Source organism: Callospermophilus lateralis, chromosome 15 (genome assembly GCF_048772815.1).
Source record: "Callospermophilus lateralis isolate mCalLat2 chromosome 15, mCalLat2.hap1, whole genome shotgun sequence".
Classification (NCBI taxonomy): Eukaryota; Metazoa; Chordata; class Mammalia; order Rodentia; family Sciuridae; genus Callospermophilus; species Callospermophilus lateralis.
The window spans coordinates 70,393,733-70,412,784 of NC_135319.1; the positions used below are offsets into that span (position 1 = coordinate 70,393,733).

General features: G+C 50.4%; 1 protein-coding gene across 1 annotated transcript in view; it reads right to left on the minus strand.

The window, feature by feature from the left end:
- Col17a1 (collagen type XVII alpha 1 chain) overlaps nucleotides 1-19,052 on the minus strand; it is a 43,122-nt gene that overhangs the window by 14,160 nt on the left and 9,910 nt on the right. The window contains exons 9-31 of the mRNA XM_076834353.1: nucleotides 18,343-18,501; nucleotides 17,649-17,720; nucleotides 15,720-15,797; nucleotides 14,860-14,931; nucleotides 13,553-13,714; nucleotides 13,097-13,177; nucleotides 11,750-11,794; nucleotides 10,633-10,818; nucleotides 9,829-10,050; nucleotides 9,489-9,518; nucleotides 9,100-9,126; nucleotides 8,262-8,288; nucleotides 8,088-8,150; nucleotides 7,340-7,444; nucleotides 6,428-6,490; nucleotides 5,726-5,761; nucleotides 4,950-5,003; nucleotides 4,673-4,708; nucleotides 4,142-4,177; nucleotides 3,426-3,488; nucleotides 2,271-2,306; nucleotides 1,931-2,002; nucleotides 790-816 (exon numbers count right to left, since the gene is read on the minus strand). Of these exons, the coding sequence (XP_076690468.1) occupies nucleotides 790-816; nucleotides 1,931-2,002; nucleotides 2,271-2,306; nucleotides 3,426-3,488; nucleotides 4,142-4,177; nucleotides 4,673-4,708; nucleotides 4,950-5,003; nucleotides 5,726-5,761; nucleotides 6,428-6,490; nucleotides 7,340-7,444; nucleotides 8,088-8,150; nucleotides 8,262-8,288; nucleotides 9,100-9,126; nucleotides 9,489-9,518; nucleotides 9,829-10,050; nucleotides 10,633-10,818; nucleotides 11,750-11,794; nucleotides 13,097-13,177; nucleotides 13,553-13,714; nucleotides 14,860-14,931; nucleotides 15,720-15,797; nucleotides 17,649-17,720; nucleotides 18,343-18,501 (1,752 nt within the window). The remainder of the gene's footprint in view (nucleotides 1-789; nucleotides 817-1,930; nucleotides 2,003-2,270; nucleotides 2,307-3,425; nucleotides 3,489-4,141; nucleotides 4,178-4,672; nucleotides 4,709-4,949; nucleotides 5,004-5,725; nucleotides 5,762-6,427; nucleotides 6,491-7,339; nucleotides 7,445-8,087; nucleotides 8,151-8,261; nucleotides 8,289-9,099; nucleotides 9,127-9,488; nucleotides 9,519-9,828; nucleotides 10,051-10,632; nucleotides 10,819-11,749; nucleotides 11,795-13,096; nucleotides 13,178-13,552; nucleotides 13,715-14,859; nucleotides 14,932-15,719; nucleotides 15,798-17,648; nucleotides 17,721-18,342; nucleotides 18,502-19,052) is intronic.

Here is a 19,052-nt window from a genome sequence, read left to right on the forward strand (position 1 = left end):
GTCACTCAGCATAGCCACACTGGCTGCTGGTTGAAGCCCTGAGAAATACGACCTGGCCCTCAGCGTTAGCCCAGGCAGCCCCTGAGGGAGCCTCTTGCCCTGAGGCCGGTCCGTCTCTGGGAAATTGGGCAAAAGCTGGGCTTGAGGTAGGCTGAGCCCATGAGCTCCGCTCTGGGGGATTCCAGTCCCACTGGGTGGTGAGCTCCTGGTACCTGCAAAGCAGCCACAGCCCCCTGTTCCCCCAGGCTGGGGCTGGCCTGCAGTGCTCCTGCTCGCTTTTGAGCATCTGAGGATGTCACTGAGCATGTAGTGTCTGGGACCCTGCTGTGTGGTTTCATTTGAAATCCTTGCCTAATTTCCTTTAGGAAATGAAGGGCTGAGTGTGCAGATGATTTCTCAAATCCAGATGGATAATTATAGGATGGACTTGAACAAAAAACGAGAACTTGAAATAAGATGGGGACGGTGGCCACTCGCTCCATGCTAGTGAGGAACGTGAGCCTGTGTCCATCACCAGAGCTCCTGCCCAGCAGCAGCCCCCACAGAGCTGCTCTGGAGCATTCCTGCACCGGGAGAGACAGACCAGTCAGACAGAGCAGCGCACGCCATCCAACCTCATCGTTACCAGAATGGTGTCTTAGGCTGTTCTGTGTATGTTTTTCTTTCTCTTCTCAAGTCTCCTTGTGGAAGTGGGGTTGGGGAAAGGGGAGGACACTCTCAGGTGATTGGAGAAAAGTGCTGGCCAAAGTGGCTATCCTGGAAAGAAATGGGATTGACCCCATGACTCACCCTGAGGTCCCTGGGGTCCTGTGAGACCTGCAGAAAACAAGACACAGGGGTGAGAGTTGAGGTGCTAGGGCTGTCCTCAGCTGCAGGGCAGGTGGACATAGCAGTGGAGGGGTCAGTGGGTACAGGACAAGCCTCACACTAGGGTGTTCAGGACCCTCCAGCACTGGACAGAGAGCAATTCTTTCAATTTTTCAGTGAAGCAAGCCAGTGCTTCCTCAGGCACTGATTCTAAACTTCTTTGGGTCCACAAATCTTATGAAATCTGAGAGCCAAGGACCCAGAACACCAGAACACATACTTACAGACCCCCAAATACTGCCCCAGGTTCCTTCCCTTAGCGCTACACTTGCACATACCAGCTAGGTGTCCCCCTACCCTCCGTGACCCCTGATGAATGGCTACCTGCTGTAACCACACAACTTTCTTGACTTTTTTTTTTTTTTTTGGTACCAGGGATTGAACCCCGGGGTGCTTAATCACTGAGCCACATCCCAGCCCTTTTTGAATGTTTTTTAGAGACAGGGTCTTACTGAGTTGCTTAGGGCATTGCTAAGTTGCTGAGGCTGGTTTTGAACTTGTGGTTCTCCTGCCTCAGCCTTAAGATTTGCAGGGATTATAGGCCTGGGCCACGACGCCAGGCTCTGGGCTCTTTTTGATCTGTTCTTCTTGCCGCCCTAAGGATCCTGCTCTTACTTGGCCCTTAGTGGAAACTCTAATGAGGGTTTTCTCCTCTGACTGGTAGGGACCAGGTATGGCCCCAGGAAAGCAGGACAGAGTGGGAAAGGCCCAAAGGAGCAAGATATCAAGCTGGCAGTATTCGAGTGTGCAATTTTAAGTATCCTTGCCCTTTTCTAGAATTCCTTGCTTTCAGTTGTTAATCCCTGTCTCCCAAGTGCCACACTTGGTGGCTCTAAGTGGCCAGGGCCCTGCAGTCACCACGCACAGCACCACCTGCTGTGTGAGTTTTCTGCTGAGCTGTTGGAGGTAAAGGGGATAAGGCATGTGAGGGTGCACTGGTATACACTCATGTACATACACACAACATGTGATCCCATGACACCCCTAAACAGATGCCCACACACCTCTGCACATCTCCACCTGAAAACCAGCAGGGTATGGCTCCCTCTTCCTGCCCTGTTACCTGGCTTTCCTGGGTCTCCAGCAGGTCCTGGTAGGCCACGGGTTCCAGGCATCCCCGTCATGCCTTGCTCACCTGGAGGGAGCGTGGACAATGAGAAAGGGTTTCCCTGAGGAGAGCTGACCACCAGTGCCTCAGAGCCAAGGCTTCTGGGATTTTCCTGACTGTCCTGCTGGTGGGCAGGAAGGAGGAGGGGAACAAGAACTGGACAGGCACACTCCCACATGCCAAATACATGTGGCATTATGAAGAAGGGAACTGGGCACCCATGCAGGGACATAGGTAGATCAGGGAATAGGAGACATGGGCAGGTGCGAGTGAAGACAGGAAATCAGTAACCAACCTCTTGGGCCTTGTTGTCCATCAGGGCCAGCAGGACCTGAGCAAGCAGAAAAGCAAAGTTCATGAGTCCATGGACCCCTGGAGCTATTTCTGTGACTCCCCTCCTGTCCCCGTAGCCTCAGAGCTTGAGGTCTCCCAGGTGGGAGCCCCCCAAACCCTCTCTCTGGTGTGGACTGCAGGAGAGCCTGCCCTTGTCCCACCTTCTGGAGACAGGCTTCTCCTAAGCCAGCCACGGTCTATGTGCCTGCTGAGAGTGGTCCAGGGCTCCCATCCCACTGCGAGGGCGGAGTGCTCTTAAGTGTTCACCTCATTTCCTTGAGGTCCTGGAAGCCAAGGTCTTCCAGTTCTTGTCTCCTCTGCTCCAGGTATCTGCTATCCTAACCCCATCTGAGATGGTGTACTTCGGGCTGTGCCTCTACTCTCTGTCTTTACTCGTGTTGTGTCTGCATGGATTGTTTTCCACGCTGATCAGGATGAAAATCTTCCTAAGTTTTTAGAGCCATTTGAAATGCCATCTCCTCCATCCTTCTGGTTGGGAGAAATCTCTTCCTCCATTATCTAACCAAAGTATTTGGGACCTTTCATGGACCCTGTCCCTTCTTGTAAGCTTTATCTCCTCTTGAGGGAGCAAAGTGTCTTACTTGTCCTGCCAACAGTCAGTGCTTGCCAAGAGCTGGTGAAATGAACAAGCGAAGGTGGCGCGTCCCTAGTGGGGGAGAGGGGCATAAGCCCTCTGAGATACCATGGTTCTCAGCCAGCCTGGTCCTCTGCAGGTCCTCAGCCAGCTTGTATGCCCTGGCTGTCAGGCAGCAAAGGGTAGCCACAGGGTGGCCACCTGGATCTGGTTGTGAAGCTCATCCTGGAGTGGGACTCTGGGAGTCCCAAGGGACCTCCATTGTCTTTGCCTTGGCTTCCAGGCAGGAGCCAGGATGATGGGCCACACCCTGCCAAGCCTGACCAAGAGCAGTGAGGAAACCCTCAGAGAACTGCAGCTTGCTGAGCCCCAGAGGAATCCTCAGACCCAGAAATGACCAAAGAAGGGGACTTGCAAAAGGGTTGGCAGGAGAAAGAGAGCTGGAGCGGCAGCTCTAGAAGAAGAATCTCTACAGGGCCATGATGATCTCTGGAATAGGCAGACACTCTTTGGGACACTTACCCATTGCTCCTTTAGCTCCGGGCTCACCCACCGCTCCAGGCAAACCTCTCACTCCAGGCTCACCTGCACAGGACAGAGGACCAGCTGGTTGGAGGCTGGCAAGCTAATGTGTGCTTTGAACATGGTAGCAAGAGCCCACTTCCTCCCACAGCCCAAGATGCCTGCCTCCTCTCCACATAGAGGAGGTGGGAAGCAATTGCTGCTTTGATTCCAAGGCTAAAGACCCCTGCTTCCCCTGGAAGTAGGCACAGATTGACCCAGAATCCACACTTGATCTGAAGGGACTTGTATACGAACCCAATTTCCTTGGAAACAGAAAGCTAACCTTTGTGGTCAAATTATCATTACCATCAATGTCCTTTTTAATGATGCCAGTTGGCAGGCGGAAAGTGTCTGAGCAGGTGCAGTGGCACACATTTTCTTCCACTCTGGAATTTGCTTATTAATTTTCCCAACTGGATTCGTCCAGAGGGTCACAGATGAGTAGAGACCCCCCTTTTTATACCAAGTATCTATTGTTTGGACTGTGCATTTTGAAGAGTGTTTAACCCCCATTTATGGCCTTATTTTATCTTCTCAGCTTTTTCTAGAAGGCAAGTTCCCTGAAAGTCTTGAGACAGACATTCTGTCTCCTTCTATATTTTTTTCCATCTCCACTGAACAATAGACCTAAAAAGTTATGAATGAACTAAAGTAGATTCCTATGGAGGACTGACCTGTGAGGCCTCGAGGTCCTTTCTCACCCTGGTCACCTAAAACAAAACAAGGTAGGGATGTCATTAGTTGTGAGCAAGGAAAACAGACTCCCCAGTCACAGGGACCCATGGGCTCTCCTTACACTTGTAGGCTCCCACCAGCAGGATACTGGTAGGAATGTGGCGTTGGTGAAGTTGCAGGAGCAGGTTTGAGCTCTTGTTGGGTCAGGTCCCACCCACAAACAGACTCCCAGTCCCTGCTGGAGCACACACGGTGCCCTGGGCAAAGGAGGACCAGACCAGAGGACAGACACCTCAGAATGGGCATCCTCACTACGCATGGACATGTGGTGATGGTACTTTGTTTCCCCTCTTTGTGCCTCAGTTTCCCCAAGGGGCTGGATAAGAGGACACTCTCATTCCTTCTCAGTCCCAGGGTCCAGGAGCCAGTGTCCTATGGGTTCTCAAACCCTTCACCAGGGGTCACATCTGGGTGCCCAGGAGTAGAGAAGACTATGGTAATGACTGAGCAGCAGTGGGAACAGCATATACCTTTGGGTCCTGGTGGTCCCATAGGTCCTTTGTCACCTGAAAAGGAAATGGACACCTTGTTTAAAGGGCCTCGCAGGGACAACCAAGAAGGGTCAATGTCTATCTCTGAAGACAGCTTTTCCTCCATGCTGACCTCATCACCCCCACTCTCCCATATGTCGGCTGCACAGGCTGTGAGCGTCACCTGTCCATCAGACCCAACCCCTACCTCCCGTCCCCTGACCTCCCAGACCTCCTTCTTGATCGCAGGATGATGTACTCTTCTCCCCCAGCTTACCTTTGACACCAGGGAGTCCCACTTCACCTCGGAGCCCTTGGGGACCTATAGAACCTGCCAGCAGAGGAAGGCATATAGGTGGATGAGTGTCCCATCTTTGGAAGGGATGGATGCACACGTGTGTTTGTGCACATGCATGCTACAGTTGTGTACACCACCCAGGTCCACACACCCTAGAATCAAGTCAAGGGCTGCTTTCCATGCGCTCCTCCCCATGTCCCTGCTAAACTGGCCCAAGTTTCTTGACCCTGCTGATCACCAGGCCCTGGGCACAGGAACACCTCATAGGACCCAGGCACAGCATTGGCTGCCCCTGAGATCCTCAGGACAGCAGGAAGAGCTCTTTGGCTCTTGGGGGTGGAGGCAGGGTGGGGCATAGGCACTGGCTCAGGTGAAAGGAGGATGGGAATCTCCCTTTGCCAAAGCTGCTGGTGAGTCTGAGACCCATGCCAGGTCTCAGACCAGACCTGGACAGAGCTCATGAGGGCCCCTGAGCTCAGCTGCAGGAGACACATGCCTAGATTTGAGTTTTGTGTCTTCAGGAGGCTGTCTTATTAATTTGTCATTTATTTAGATTTTAATTATTTATTTTTATTTATTTATTTTTATCCCTGGGACATTAGGCTTCAGGTTTGCTAAGCAAGTGTTCTACCACTGAGCTCCATCCCCAACCCTGTAATTGCTTATTTTATTTGAAAAATGTTTAGTTTTCCTTTTAACACCACCCCGCCTTTTGCCCATAAATAGCATCAATTTACAAGAAGCAGCACACTGACCTGGGGGGCCATGGGGTCCAGGAGAGCCACTGGAACCTGAGAAGAAGACAAGACAATCAGCAGAGTCAGATGCAGGCAGGGGCTCCTGCTCATCTCCAGCTGAGGGCTGTGTGGGTATGTGTTGCCCACCCAGAGGGGGTCCTTGCCAGGACCCACGTGAGACAGTACAGGAGGGATCCCAGTGCAATCTCCTTCTTAGGAGGAGGTTGCAGGTGGGCAGGGTGGAGAGTGTCAAGGGACCCTTGCACCTTCCTGGTCAGAGTAAGAAATTTAAACTGGGACAAAAGTTAGAGGGCAGGTGGCCAGATAGGCATCACACTGTGAGAAGGGGCCCATTCTCCCTGGGTTGTCCAGATGTGCTGCTTCTCATGTGTGTAGCTGGGCCCCAGTCAGTGGAGAAAATCGACTTCTGATTTCCTGCATGATCCATCTACCGCTTAGGGACCACACAAGGTGGCCGCTGGAGAGAAGAAAATGTGGCTCCAACCCCATTATGGGGCTAAAGTTACAGGCCCAGTCTTGACCCTCAGGGACTCCTTCTCTCTCTCTCTCTCTCTCTTTCTTTCTTTCTTTTTTTTTTTTTTTTTTGCCTTAGGCAGGGGCCAGTTCTGTCTGGTACCCCTGGGCCTGCTTCTCTGTGATCCTCTTAGATGTGGCTCCTCCCTGGTCTGGCTTGGATCCCGTCCTGGGCACCGGACATACCTTTTGGACCCACAGAACCCGGGACACCAGGAGGGCCCTGAGGACCAGCTTCACCAGTAGCTCCTGAGGAGAAAAGGAGGAAGAAGCACTTTGAGAGAGCCCTCCTCCGAGGCGGCTGCTCCCCCAGTCCACAGTGTCTCTTCCCTCCCTGCCATTTGTCCAGGATCCATTTGGTGCCTCTTTGAGGCCACTAATCAGAAAAAAAAAAATGCCTTCCGTTTCAACCCCCAAGCCATAATTTTCCATGAAGTCTGGCACCTGGGAGGCACTCCAAAAATATTGGCTGTCTGGTTGAGAAACATTTTTAAGAGAGAGTGAAACAAAAAATAAGTCTTCCTGCTTAGTCTTTGGGCATTAGAGGATTTCTAGGGTCTGTCTTGGTTTCCCCACATCAATACAGCTTCAGGGTTCAGGATCTAAATCACAAAAGCTCCCCAGCACCCCACAGTGCTGGGCCTATGCCTGGGGCTTTCCTGCCCTCTGTCCTGCTGAGTTCCAGCCCTGACAGGGCTGAACCCCACCCCGCTGTGCTGTCTGACAAGCCCAGCCTGCCCTCAGCTGTCCACCGTGACCTCCCTCCTCCCTCCATCCTGCTGGGGAAGGACATTTCACTGAGGCCCCTTTGGGTTCCAGGAATCACAGCTGTTCCTAGGCCCTAGGCCTGGACCATATCCTGTCTCAAGCCCCAGGATTAGTCTTCTGTCTCCAGAGGGCCTGGCACAGGCCCAGCTCAAGGAGAGTGCTCAACTGAAGGGAGGAGGAAAGGGGACAGATGGAAAGAAGGAGGACGGGGCTGAGGGTGTGGCTTAGCTGTGGTATGTTTGCCTGGCACTCCTGAGGCCCTGGTTTCTATCCCCGGCCACTACAAACAAACAAAACCAGAAACCTCCCCGTGAAGGAATTGCCTCTTACCTCTGTCCCCTTTCTCTCCAAACCCAGGAGGCCCTGGTTCACCACGAGGTCCCATGGGGCCCTCTCGCCCTCTCTGGCCCATGGGTCCTTCCATGCCAGGATCTCCTAAAGATAGGAATGGCCAGTGTCACAGTTAGGCTGGGTCCCATAGGCACCTCTCACTGACAGAACTCTGGCCTGGAGCCTCTTCCCTGGCCCCTGATCCCCACTAGCCCCTGCAGTCTTGGCTCAATCCAGAAGCCAGAGTGACCTTTTAAAATGTGAGTAGATTATGTTCCAGCTCTGCCCCAAACCTGCACATGGCTTCTCAGCTCGCTCCGGGAAAGACTGGCATCTTATGCTGGTCTCAGGGCCCCAATGGCCCACTCTTCTCACCATCTCTTTGGCCTCCTGGAGCTCTTTGAACTGCTCCTTGAACTTGCCCTTGGGACTGGCCTTGGCCGTCCCCTGCCTGAAATGCTTCCCCAGATCTGGCGCCTGGCTCCTTCTCTCCTCAAGTCTTTGCTCCCTGACCTCCCTATGTAACTCACCCTCCGCCCTGACTCCTAGCGTCCTCCTCCAGTTCAGTCTTTCCCACTTCACACTGGTCCCCTACCCTGCTTATTGTCTCCCCCCACCCAAATGGAAGTGACACAGCTGCAGAGGCCTCTCTTCTTTGTTAACTGATGTTCCCTGAAACTGGGCCAGGAACACAGCAGGCACCTAATGAATGTTTCCCAAATGAATAAATAGAAAAAGAGGCTCTTACCGATGCTGCCTTTTTGTCCCTTTGGTCCTTCTGGACCTGGGTGGCCCAAGAGCCCAGGGATACCTGTGGATACACAAGAAGACCTCAGCCCCCGTGTCCTTTGGAAGCAGGCAGCTGGGAGATAGCAGCACTAACACCACCCGGGGCAGAGGGAGGTCACGGGAGGTTACACACCTGGAGTCCCAGGGAGACCTCGATCTCCTGCAGAAACAAAGGTAAAGGGATGTCAGTCAGAGGACCTGAAAGGAGCCCTTGGGGGGATTCAAGTGGAGTTGCCAAAGTTAGCAAAGGTAGTATAGATGTCTAGTTCTGCTTGAATTGCAGATAAACAACATATAAAGTTTTAGTGCTAGTATGTCCCTTAAGATCCACGGGACACACTTTGAGCAAAAAATTATCATTTTTCTGCACTTCAGATGTAACCGGAGTCCAGTGTTTTACCCGGTCATTGCAGGTTGAGGGGCTCTGGAACCACCAGTCCCCACTTATCCCCATCAGGGTTGGACTGTAGGCTGGGGGAAGGGGGCGGGGGAGCCAGGGCATAGGGGAGGGTGGGCAGGGAGTCACGAGGGGGTAGAGAGAGGGAGAGGGCCACTAAGAGGAGGAACCCCATTCCTGCACTCAGGTCTATTGGGAAGCAAGATGGATCTGGGGACAAAGGGTGGCCCTGTCCTCTTGAGTGGTGGTCCTCAGCATTACTGCAGTCCTGGCTGCAGACTGAAGACTGCTCACCCCATCCACACCTGCTAAGACTCTGGGAGTGGGGTCAGCAATCTTGTGGCAATTCCCAAACACACAGAAGTTTATCAGCCCCAGTCAGAGGATCAAGGAAAGCTGCTCTGTCCTGTGAGGGTCACCCGGATTGGAAACCTCCTCCTCCTCACTGTGCAGTTGTCTCATAGAATGTCAATCACTTTTCTCGTTATGAAGGGGGTTTTCAGACCCATGCTGATTACTTTAAACCATCAACCCTCACTAATAATAAAGGTGAAAATGTCCATGTGATATTTACCTTTAGGGCCTTGACTTCCCATGTCCCCTAAAACGAGAAAGGCATGAAAACTGTGAGATCGGTAGGAACCAAGGGCCATTCTCTCCCTGGTATTTTACAGCTGTTTGACAATATGGAAGCCATATGTCAAGGCAATGGGATGGCAGTCTCCATCTGTCCCTCCGTCTCCATCTGTGTCCCTTGGTACACTGCCAGAACTCTCCTACAGGCTGCGTAGGTCGCTTCCCACGCTAAGATCTTCTGACTCAAAAGACAGTTCTCAGCCCTCCCAACGGAACCACAGCGGGGTCAGCGTCTCATCTCCATGTTTGGAGAAAGGACAAAATAATCCACCCAGAGAATCCACCTGCAGGAATGAGAGCCGGGAAAGGCTGGGTCCACTGCAATACCTTTAGGGCCAGGGCTTCCTCGGAGGTTTCCTACGAGAGAGAAAGTAAATCCTGAGTTAGTGTCACATCTCCTATGTCCCTCATTTGCACATAAGAGGGGGTCATGGGAAGAAACCAAAGCTACCTGAGGAGTCAGAATTAACACGGGGTTTAGTGATCTCAGACAATTCTCTTTAGATGGGATCCCAGTCCTGGTACCACCTGCCTCTTAGCGATATGGAGAGGTGTGGGGGGAGAGAGGCTGAGAGCCTGCTGAGTGGTGGCCCCGGTCCCCCCCACTCACCCACACAAAGCAGCAAGAGGCTCAGCTGAGCTGGCCCTGCACCGGCTGAACTCTCACCATTTTCCTGCTCAATCATCAGCTTGTTCCTCACGAACAGCCAGAGTGCCTCCTGGCTGGGGATGTCCAGTCCTGCTTTGTCTATGCCTGTACCCAGGTCGGGCGCGGCTCCCTGCAGGCGGTCCTTGTTGCTCCTTTCCATCTTGTCCTCATAATAGAGCACGCTGGTCCTGGTCCTCTCCAGCTCGTCTACGCGGGCTTTCAGCTTCCTCACCTCCTCCGCTGGAGGGGACAGACACCAGTGACATAACCCAGGGCTCTACCTGGTGCCTGCCTCCCTGAGCCTCCGCGTGGGGAGCCAGCCATGGGCTGATTCATTCTGCTAGGCACAAGTTGCTGAACTACTTATGCAGAGACAATCTGTGGAGGCCACTAGGAGGATGAGCTCCTCAGCATCCTCCCAGAGACTTACAGAAACCTGGCCTGTCGCCTGAGCTGGGTGCCAAAGCTTGCCCTCTCTTCTCCTGTGAGGTGGAGTGAGAGATGGCAGGAACATAGCCATAGGTGCTTGGAAAAGGTGGCAATGAGAAGACATGACCTTATTGTGAGGGGCAGCCAAATGCACACAGCAGGCTGCCATGGGTCCAGGGAGGGTGGGGAGGGACCAGGAGCTCACTGGCCACATGACCATGGCCAGGTGCCTCCTGGGGCTCAGTGTCCTCATCTGCAGGAACACCAGGTCTGCGCCCATGATCTCAAGCCTCTTGGCCTTGACACTTGGGACCACTCTCTGATGCCTGTCCTTCTGAAGGGACTTGGGGGCCCCCTGCCACCTTGCTCCTGCCCCTAGGCCTTTGCACATACCCAGAGCAATGAGGCCAAAGAGTAGTCCCAGGAGCAGCAGCCAGGTGAGCAGCAGGCCCAGCAGCCATTTCCACCAGCTGCAGCAGGAACCGCAGGGGCACCAGGCAGGTGCACCCCCCCACAGTCCCCCGCCACCACCGCCTCCACCTCCACCAACACCGCCGCCTCGGTCATAGCGGTGCAGTTCTGTGGAAGAGACAGGGAAGGTGGGGTGAATGCAGGCAGCTCCTGTTCTTTTCCCTCGAAAGTCTCTAGCTTTTGGTGACTTCCTGTGGGCCTGAGTGGGAGTGGGGACTTCAAAGTTCCTGGGCAACTCCATATTAACACAGGGCCATGGCTGGTGAGGAGCAGAAGTCTGACAATGCTGGTTTAGAGCTGTGTGACCCTGACAAGGTCACTTAACCTTTCAGTTTCCTCTTTATAAAATGTAGTTAAAAGATTCCCTACTTCATCAGATGGTTGTTGAGTGAGATGAGATAAGTGTCAAAAAAAAAAAAAAATTAGCAAAGACGCATCTCAAAGCCACACCTCCTGCATCTTATTAGGCCTGAATCTAAAGCTCCCCCATCTCAGGACCACTGGACACAGCTCACTCTGTGTGATCTCCACAGTGCCTAGAGTTACATTTAGTCCAGTAAACCTAAACCATTTTTTTTTCAGGGCTTGTAGTTCTCTAACTACTGGGGAGGTAAGACTCAATGTGCTCCTACATAAGGTGAGGATAGGAGGTAAAAAAAAGGGTAGGGGGCAGGAGTGTGCTTGGCTTAGTGTCCTCCTGGGCCCATGTGGGAGGTTCTGGAGAGACCCAGAGTAGCCCCATCATGTTGCTCCTGCCCTGGTTGGAGACCCTGGACCTTAGGTCTTATAGTGGCTGCCAGTTAGGGGTGGTGGGGTCTGCAAAGCAACGTCCCCTGAGCTACATTCCTTCTAAGGCCACCACCAGCCCACAGCCTGCTCACTCCCACCTTTACCATGTTCCCTCCCTTCTGTGCCCACAGGGAGCCCAAGTTGGGTGGCTCAAGTGTGTGTTGGCTCCGGGCAAGGGGCCGTAATCTGTTTGACCAAGTATAACCAGCCCTTGGATCCTGTCCCTGCAGGGTCCCCAACTCTCACCCACCTGCGGAGGTGCCCTTGCCCTTTGTGGATATGGTCTTCAAGTCTCCTAAAAAGACAAACACAAGTTCAGACCTGAGTTTTTAAACTGGAGGAGCCCATAGGCTGCCCATTTCGAGGTTTAGGACATTAGGTCAATTGGCCCCTCAGGCACCTCCAGGGACATCCAGCAACTCAGTCCTCAGGAGGCTGGTATTTGCAAAAATATACTGATGAAGGCATGGCTTGGCCAAGCATGTAATGGTGGAAGAATGGATAGTGTTTAACTCTCTTACAACCTTAAACCCTAAACCTCAACACATTTTTTGGAAGATCATTGTTTATTCAAAAAATAAATGTGCTCATGGGATATGACTGATTTCTTTTTCTTTTTCTTTTTGGTGCTGGAGCTTGAACTCAGGACTCTGTTAAGCATGTACTCTACTACTGAGCTACACCCCCATCCCTACTCTGATATCTTGGCTAAGGGACTCAGCACAGGAGCACAGGTTGGGACGTTGGAGTGTGAACTGGGAAATCCAGCAAGGACAGACTTGGAGGAGGGTTGTGAGTGAGTCTCTGTTGTTGCTGTGAGCATGTGTGGAATTTCCTGGGAATTTGCGCATAGTTTTCATCAGATTCTAAAAGGTCAAAAGCCTAGCTCCACCCCTAAAAAATGAGGAATCACTAACCTTGCTGATTCGAAGTCAGGTTAGTCTCCTGCCCTGTTGGAATGGTAGCTGTCTTATTTTACTTTATTTTAAAATGCTCTATGGCTAAATAAAATAAAAATTTTAAAATGCTCCATGGCTTAACTTTCCCTTTCTTTGTTGAGTTCCCTAAAATCAGTGGTTTGGAGAGATTTTACAGGACTTGGAGAAGAAATGTGGAGACCCAAGAAAGAATTCAGAAGGAGAACGTGAAAGAGGAGAAGATGATAACCCAGGCTTTACAAAGCATTTTTTGATCAGTTCTGAAAATCATGGGAGAACTAATAAAGTGAGAAAAAATACCCATGTAACAAGCCAGGGAAGGGCTTTTCTTCAATGTCACATATACACCACCTGGGGAACTCGTTAATATGCAGCTTCCCACACAGTGCAGGGGGCAGAGCTTGATTTTGGATTTCTAATGTGCTCCCAGGTATTGCTGGTCCCGAGACCACACTTTGAGTATCAAGGTCTCACTTGCATTTCCAACATTCACACTTTTGAGTATAAAGGTCTCACTTGTATTTTTAACATGCTCCCAGGTACTGCCAATTGCTGGTTCCTGGAACCCCCCTTTTGAGTATCAAAGTCTCAGAAGACTAAGAAAAATGAACTGTGGCTTGACTGAAGTCAAGGGGAACAGCGGTCAGGTTGGTTCTTACCATTAGTTTCCGCTTTCAGGCAACTGTCAGCAGCGTAGGCAGCCTGCTTTTCTTTTTTCAGGGTGTCTTCTGAAAAAGAAGCTGTGCGCAGAACCCATGACAATCTGGAGTATTCTCTCTCCGCCCCTCCCGGCCTGTTGCATATCTCCTTGCTGCTTGGGGAGGTCAAGGGTACTCTGGTGGAGAGAGCCCAGCTTTCCTGGGGCTAACTTCCCCCATTGGTGCTTGTGAGAGTTGAAGTGAGAGTTGAAGCTCCCCTCTGGGAGCTCTGCCTGAGTTTTCCTGGCTCATTGGTTGGCATTCAGGCTCCATTCAGGCAGACATTTTTCATTAGAATGGGAAAACTGTGGCTTCATGATTACATTGTCTGAAACCACCTTACTAGGACACCATTTCCTTCACCATTTGCCTTTCTCCTGTAGCCCCAGTCGTGGGGGGTGGGGGACCCTGGCGTACTTGCAGCGATGCTGGCAGGGGAGGCCGTGAAGACCTTCCCGCTGTCCTTGGTCATGATCAGCAGCTCCATCTCCTTCTTGGCAGGCACATTGTCTTTCTCCAGGATCAGGAACTTGCAGTCCTTGTGCAAGAGGTCATCGCCCTGGACATTGGTGGTAGAGGCTGGGGAGGGAAGAAGCCAGGAGAAAGGAGAAGAAAGAAGCGATCGAGGGAGGGAGGAGGAAAGAAGAAGGCAGCAGAAAAAAGAAAGAGATTAGCAAGTGCATGTAGAGCCTCCTGATCTCACTGACTGTGGTGCTATGAAGCATTCTGGAACCAAAGCACCCCACCCTGCCTGGCTGGGCCTGGCCATCGGGAGGTTGTGTCAATGACAGAAGTACTGGGTGAGTGGTCTATGCAGCTGCCTCACCACACAGTCCCCCCTGTTAGGCAGGTCCTTCCTTAACAAGCATGGAAGGCTTGTCTTACCCTCCTAGGGAGGCTTTTCATTACCACTGCATCTAAAGCATTCCACCCTCACCATCTCTCCCACGTGACTCATTGTTTCCTTAAAATCTGTGTCATTTTCTCCAATTATCTTGTATACTTTGTCTATGTGTTTGTCATCTGTTCACTCCACCAAAGTTGCCAGCTTACTGTCTCTCCCAGCACCTAGTATAGTGTCTGTCTGAAACAAAGGAGGTGCTCAATAAATAATTAAAAAAAAAAAAAAAAAGAATGTTAGCCAGGTGTGTTGGCACATGCCTATAACCCCAGCTACTCAGGAGGCTAAGGCAAAAGGAAAACATGTTTAAGGCCAGCCTCAGCAACTTAGTGAGACCCAGTCTCAAAAGATAACAACAAAGGCTGTGGATGTAGCTCAGTGGTAGAGCGCTCGCCTAGCAAGTGTGCAGTTCTGGGTTTCTGAATGGGAGGAGATGCACCAGGACCACAACAATGGTGGGAGCCCATGTTGATAATGGTTCTAGAGGAAGTAGAGAGGATGCTGGCAGCTTCCAAGGGGCTCCTGGGTCTTATGATGGTTACAGGTAACAGGAAAAGGCCAAGGGCTTCCGGGCAAGGGTGATGCCAGACCCTAGGCAGCTGTGGAGCACGGAGCTTCCTGCTCCTGGGACAGGCAGGCCCAGGCAAACGCAGGGATGCTCATCTCTGAATCTGAATCTCATGGAAACATCCGTGGGGGGTTGTGTCTGTGGACCTCGGGACACCCAGGGACTCTCTCCTCTTGTATCATACGTTGCGTGTCACAGCTGGGCAGTTCTCTCCATGTGCCAGCCTGACCTGTGGCAGCTAGAAACAGCTCTCACCTGTAGAGGTGGTGGATACGCCGGTGCTCACGACGGCAGGGCTCTGGGGCACGTTTTTCTTCACACCATATGCTGCAAAAAAGGGACCACTGATGAGCTGGGCCAGTGTGGGAGAGTGGGTCCTGCTACTCTAGAGCAGCCTGATCAGCCCTGGCAGAGAGGCAGCCTCCCCAGGGAGATCAGCAGCTGTGAAATCAACCCTCTCCAGCCACAGAGAAAGCAAGGAGGGTTTAGATGGAATGTTCCTGGGTACAATCTTCCTTAGCCTTCTAGGGTGTTTTAAAGGCCACTTCCTCCAGGAAGTCCTCTGCCTCTTTCCTTCTGCACCCCTATTTTGTGCTGTACATTACTTAGTTCCTGCTGTTTACAGGATCCCCCTTTCCCGTGTGCTGGACTTTCCACTCTAACTGAACAGCAGGCAAGTTGAAATCAAGGCTGAGTCTTACATCATTTTTGTTTTTACTCCCTCCCTGCAGGTTTGCACAGGGTCAGCAGCCTGGGGGGTGCACCATAAAATAAACTAGCTGATCGATTTGTAGGGCCAGTGGACTGCCAAGGAGTGGGCAGGGAGCAGGGACCTGACCCACTGGGCTGTGAGATACACGGGGTATACAGGTGACATGTCACAGGGCAGAGATACCATTGACAGGCTCCCCTGTATGTTGAACTCATGTCTCAGCCAGCGAATGAGCAAGATTGACAACTCTAAGTTGGGGAGGGGCCATTTGGGGAAAGGTCAGTTGCTTTGCAGAGGCCCTTTGGTCCTTCAAATTCAGTTTTTGAAAAGGGATATGTGAACTGTAGCCTTAAAGAGATGTCATGACCCCACCCCTGACCTCCAAACCTCGGCTACTACGAACCTGTGGAAGTGGTGGCAGTGGCCGTGCTGTGGGACAGAGCAGATGAACTGGGGCCCAGATTGTTCTGCATGCCAAACACTGTGAGAGGGATTGAGAACAGGTCAGACCAGAGTGCACAGAGGATATCCCCCGCTGTGGCAGCCTCCTGGAAGCCCCCAAGCAGTTTCTTTTCTTCTCTTTTTCTTTTCTTTTTTAGATATAGATGAACACAATACCTTTATGTTATTTATTCATTTTTATGTGGTGTTGAGGATCAAACCCAATGCCTCACATGTGCTAGGTGAGTGCTCTACCACTGAGCCACAATGCCAGCCCCCAAACACTTTCAAGACACGTATCTTTGCAGATGACAAATTCTCAGACTTTCTTGGATCCCTCACCTTATTCTTAGTGACAGTATTTTTTTTTTTTTTAAATATTCCCACCTCCCCACTCCAGGGCAACTTTCGCTTACAGTCCCATTTGCTGAGTAGTTAGGTCCACACAACTTAACAGTAGTAGTTCACACAGGGTTCAATGTTGCTGTGTTTCTCAAAATCCTAAAATATCCCCAGGGTTTTCTGTTCCCTGTAGCACTCTGGAGTGACGTGGTATACAGTGTGGGATGCCGTGGACATGGGATACAGACATTGGGGCTGAGAGACACTAATGTGAAAGTCTCTTTATTTTCCCTTCAGCTCTTTCTTTTCCTGACTCAAACCCATGGAATTCCTCTCACCCCCATTAGGACTTCCAAGGCCAATGCCCAGAAGCCCACTCCTCCCTAGTCATAGCTTCTGTTCCTTCATCCTATCTAGTGTTTGGGGCTCAAGATCAATATTAGCTCTCCCTTCCTGGGGACCTGGCTCAGTCAGATATTTGCAAAACAAAATTCAAAGGTAGAAAGGGGGTAAAAGCATGAAACTGGGGTCTTCTGACTTTGGAGGAATCCTAGTCAACTGGAGTTATTAGAAATCTGATCATTAAATTTGCACTTGTAGCTATACTAGCTAAGTAAGTAAAGAAGACCTGTCATATTTATTAGCAGCAATATCACAGGAAGAAGGCAGATTGTTTTCAAAAAGGTTAAGACTGGCAACTTATTACCATATGGATTATTTTGATACATATGAAAGCAAATGTTTCTTTAAAATTGTCATATGCTTGCATTGGAAACTAAGTAGTAACATTATTTACCACAGTGTGGTTCTTCTGATGTACTACCATATCTTTTAAAGTTTTTTTTATGTCTTTATTTTTATTTGTTTATTTTTATGTGGCACAGGATTGAACCCAGAGCCTCACACGTGTTAGGCGAGAGCTCTACCATTGAGCCACAATCCCAGCCCTGAACTACCATATTTTTTAAAAGACCTACAATAAGATCCTCTAAATTAACAATGCTTTTCACCCTGAAAATGTCCTAAGCTATGACTCACTAAGTCCATTTTTTTCCATTTCACCAACTCTCCCAGAAAATAAAGGATCAGCACAGAATGAGCACATCCGCATGGACTTGGGCCCCCTTCCCTTAGAACTTCTCCTTGGGATCCTGAGCTTTATCTGCAATTGAGCTTCTAAAAGCAGCTGTGGTCTCTGCTATGGGTCACAGAATGCATGGGGAAAAGTCCTTCGTGCTCATGGGCAGAAAGGACATCCTCTCTAGAAATTGTTCTACTTTCCTCAGGAAAGAACATTCTTATATTTTAAAGTCAATAGCCAGGAAAAGGTGATTCAAGATGGTGACACTACAGACACTAGTATGGCAGTATGTATAAATGTGATTGTATAATCAATGTGATCCTGCAATCTGTACACGTGAGAATAATAAGAATTCATACCCCATTTGAAACAAATGTATGATATATGATATGTCAAGATCAATGTAATGTTTTGAGCAACTAATAAATTTCTGATGTTAAAAAAAAAAAAAAAGATGGTGACACTAACCTGAGGAGCAGGTGCTGAGTCCTGGGTGCAGAGTGGAAGAGCAGGATGTCATGTTATTTGGAACTCCAAAGACTGTAATGGGGAGAGGGAGAGGTGGGGGAGAGGGATGTTCAACCCAGAGCAGAGGCAGAGACTTGGATACTGTGGCAATACCAGCAGAAATGCCAGGATTGGATTTTTATATTTTGGTACATTTTTGCTTTTAGGAAAAACTTTAATATCCAGTTCTCTCGCCTTCCAGCAGGAACCAAACATTAGCCTATGGTGTTTGTTGGGTTCCAGTCAACAGGTGATCAGACAGTGGATTCAGCCAAAGTCTTTCCTATTAGTGACCCAATCTTACAGAGAAGGTCTCTGAAACTCAAAGAAGTTAAATGACTGCTCAAGATCCCAGAGTCAATTTGCATGGAGTGATGCAATTCTCCTGCATCCATTTTTGATATCCTTTATCCTTATATATTTTTTCTGATATCTTATACTGTATATTCCTCTCTACTAGGGGCTCAGCAGAAGAAATACCTTCTAGACTGAATTGAACTTAAGTTCCAGTGAGAAACTCTTGAGACACTTGGTTCTAGAAACCTCTCAGGAGCCCTAAGGATGGCAGATACCCGAGGAGTCATTCAGCTCCAGGGTAGAGGTGGGACGATTGTGATTTTTGTGGATGAGAGCAGTGAGCACAGCTGCCACTTACCTGATCCTGCTGAGTAGGCATTGGTGTTGAGGAGAGATGAGCTCTGGGTTGTCATGTTGTTGTGGTAGGTCCCCATGGAGGACCCCGCAGGCAAAGTAGAGGACCACATATGGGAAGGAAGGTTGGCATCCAGGATTGTTGTGTCGTAGGTCCCTGACGCTGGGAGCAAAAAAAAAAACACGCTTGCTCCAGTGAGAGACAAATAAATATTTCCCTACTGTGGGACTTAGCTGGCTCTGCTTCCTGGGACTTTCCTGGGTTTAGCACTGAGGGTCCCATAGGAGCTCCCTCAGTCCAGAGCAGCCTGGGGCTACTTTTGACTGAAATCTCAGAGTTGATTAAAAACTTGTTCTTTTCAATTAGAAATTCTTGCCAGCTCTTAATGAAATATGAAGATTAATTTTTCCTTGGGGTCTACTCCTTTCTCCTAAACCCTGTTCCTCACCTCCTGGTGGGCTGTCTGCACCAATGATCTGCCTATCAGTCCTTTGCTGGCTCCTTCATCTTCAAAGATGGCAGGGAGCCATTCTCTTAGGAGCAAAAAATAAGACCCTCAAAGCTAATCTCAGTAGACCTCCAGGCACCATGACAAGGGTGCAGTATGTCTGGCCGGGGAGCCCTCAGGTCTGAGGACACACTGCAAGATGGTGAGCTTCTCTGGTCAAATTCTCCTTATATATTCCTGTGTGCAAACCAGATCTGCAAGTACT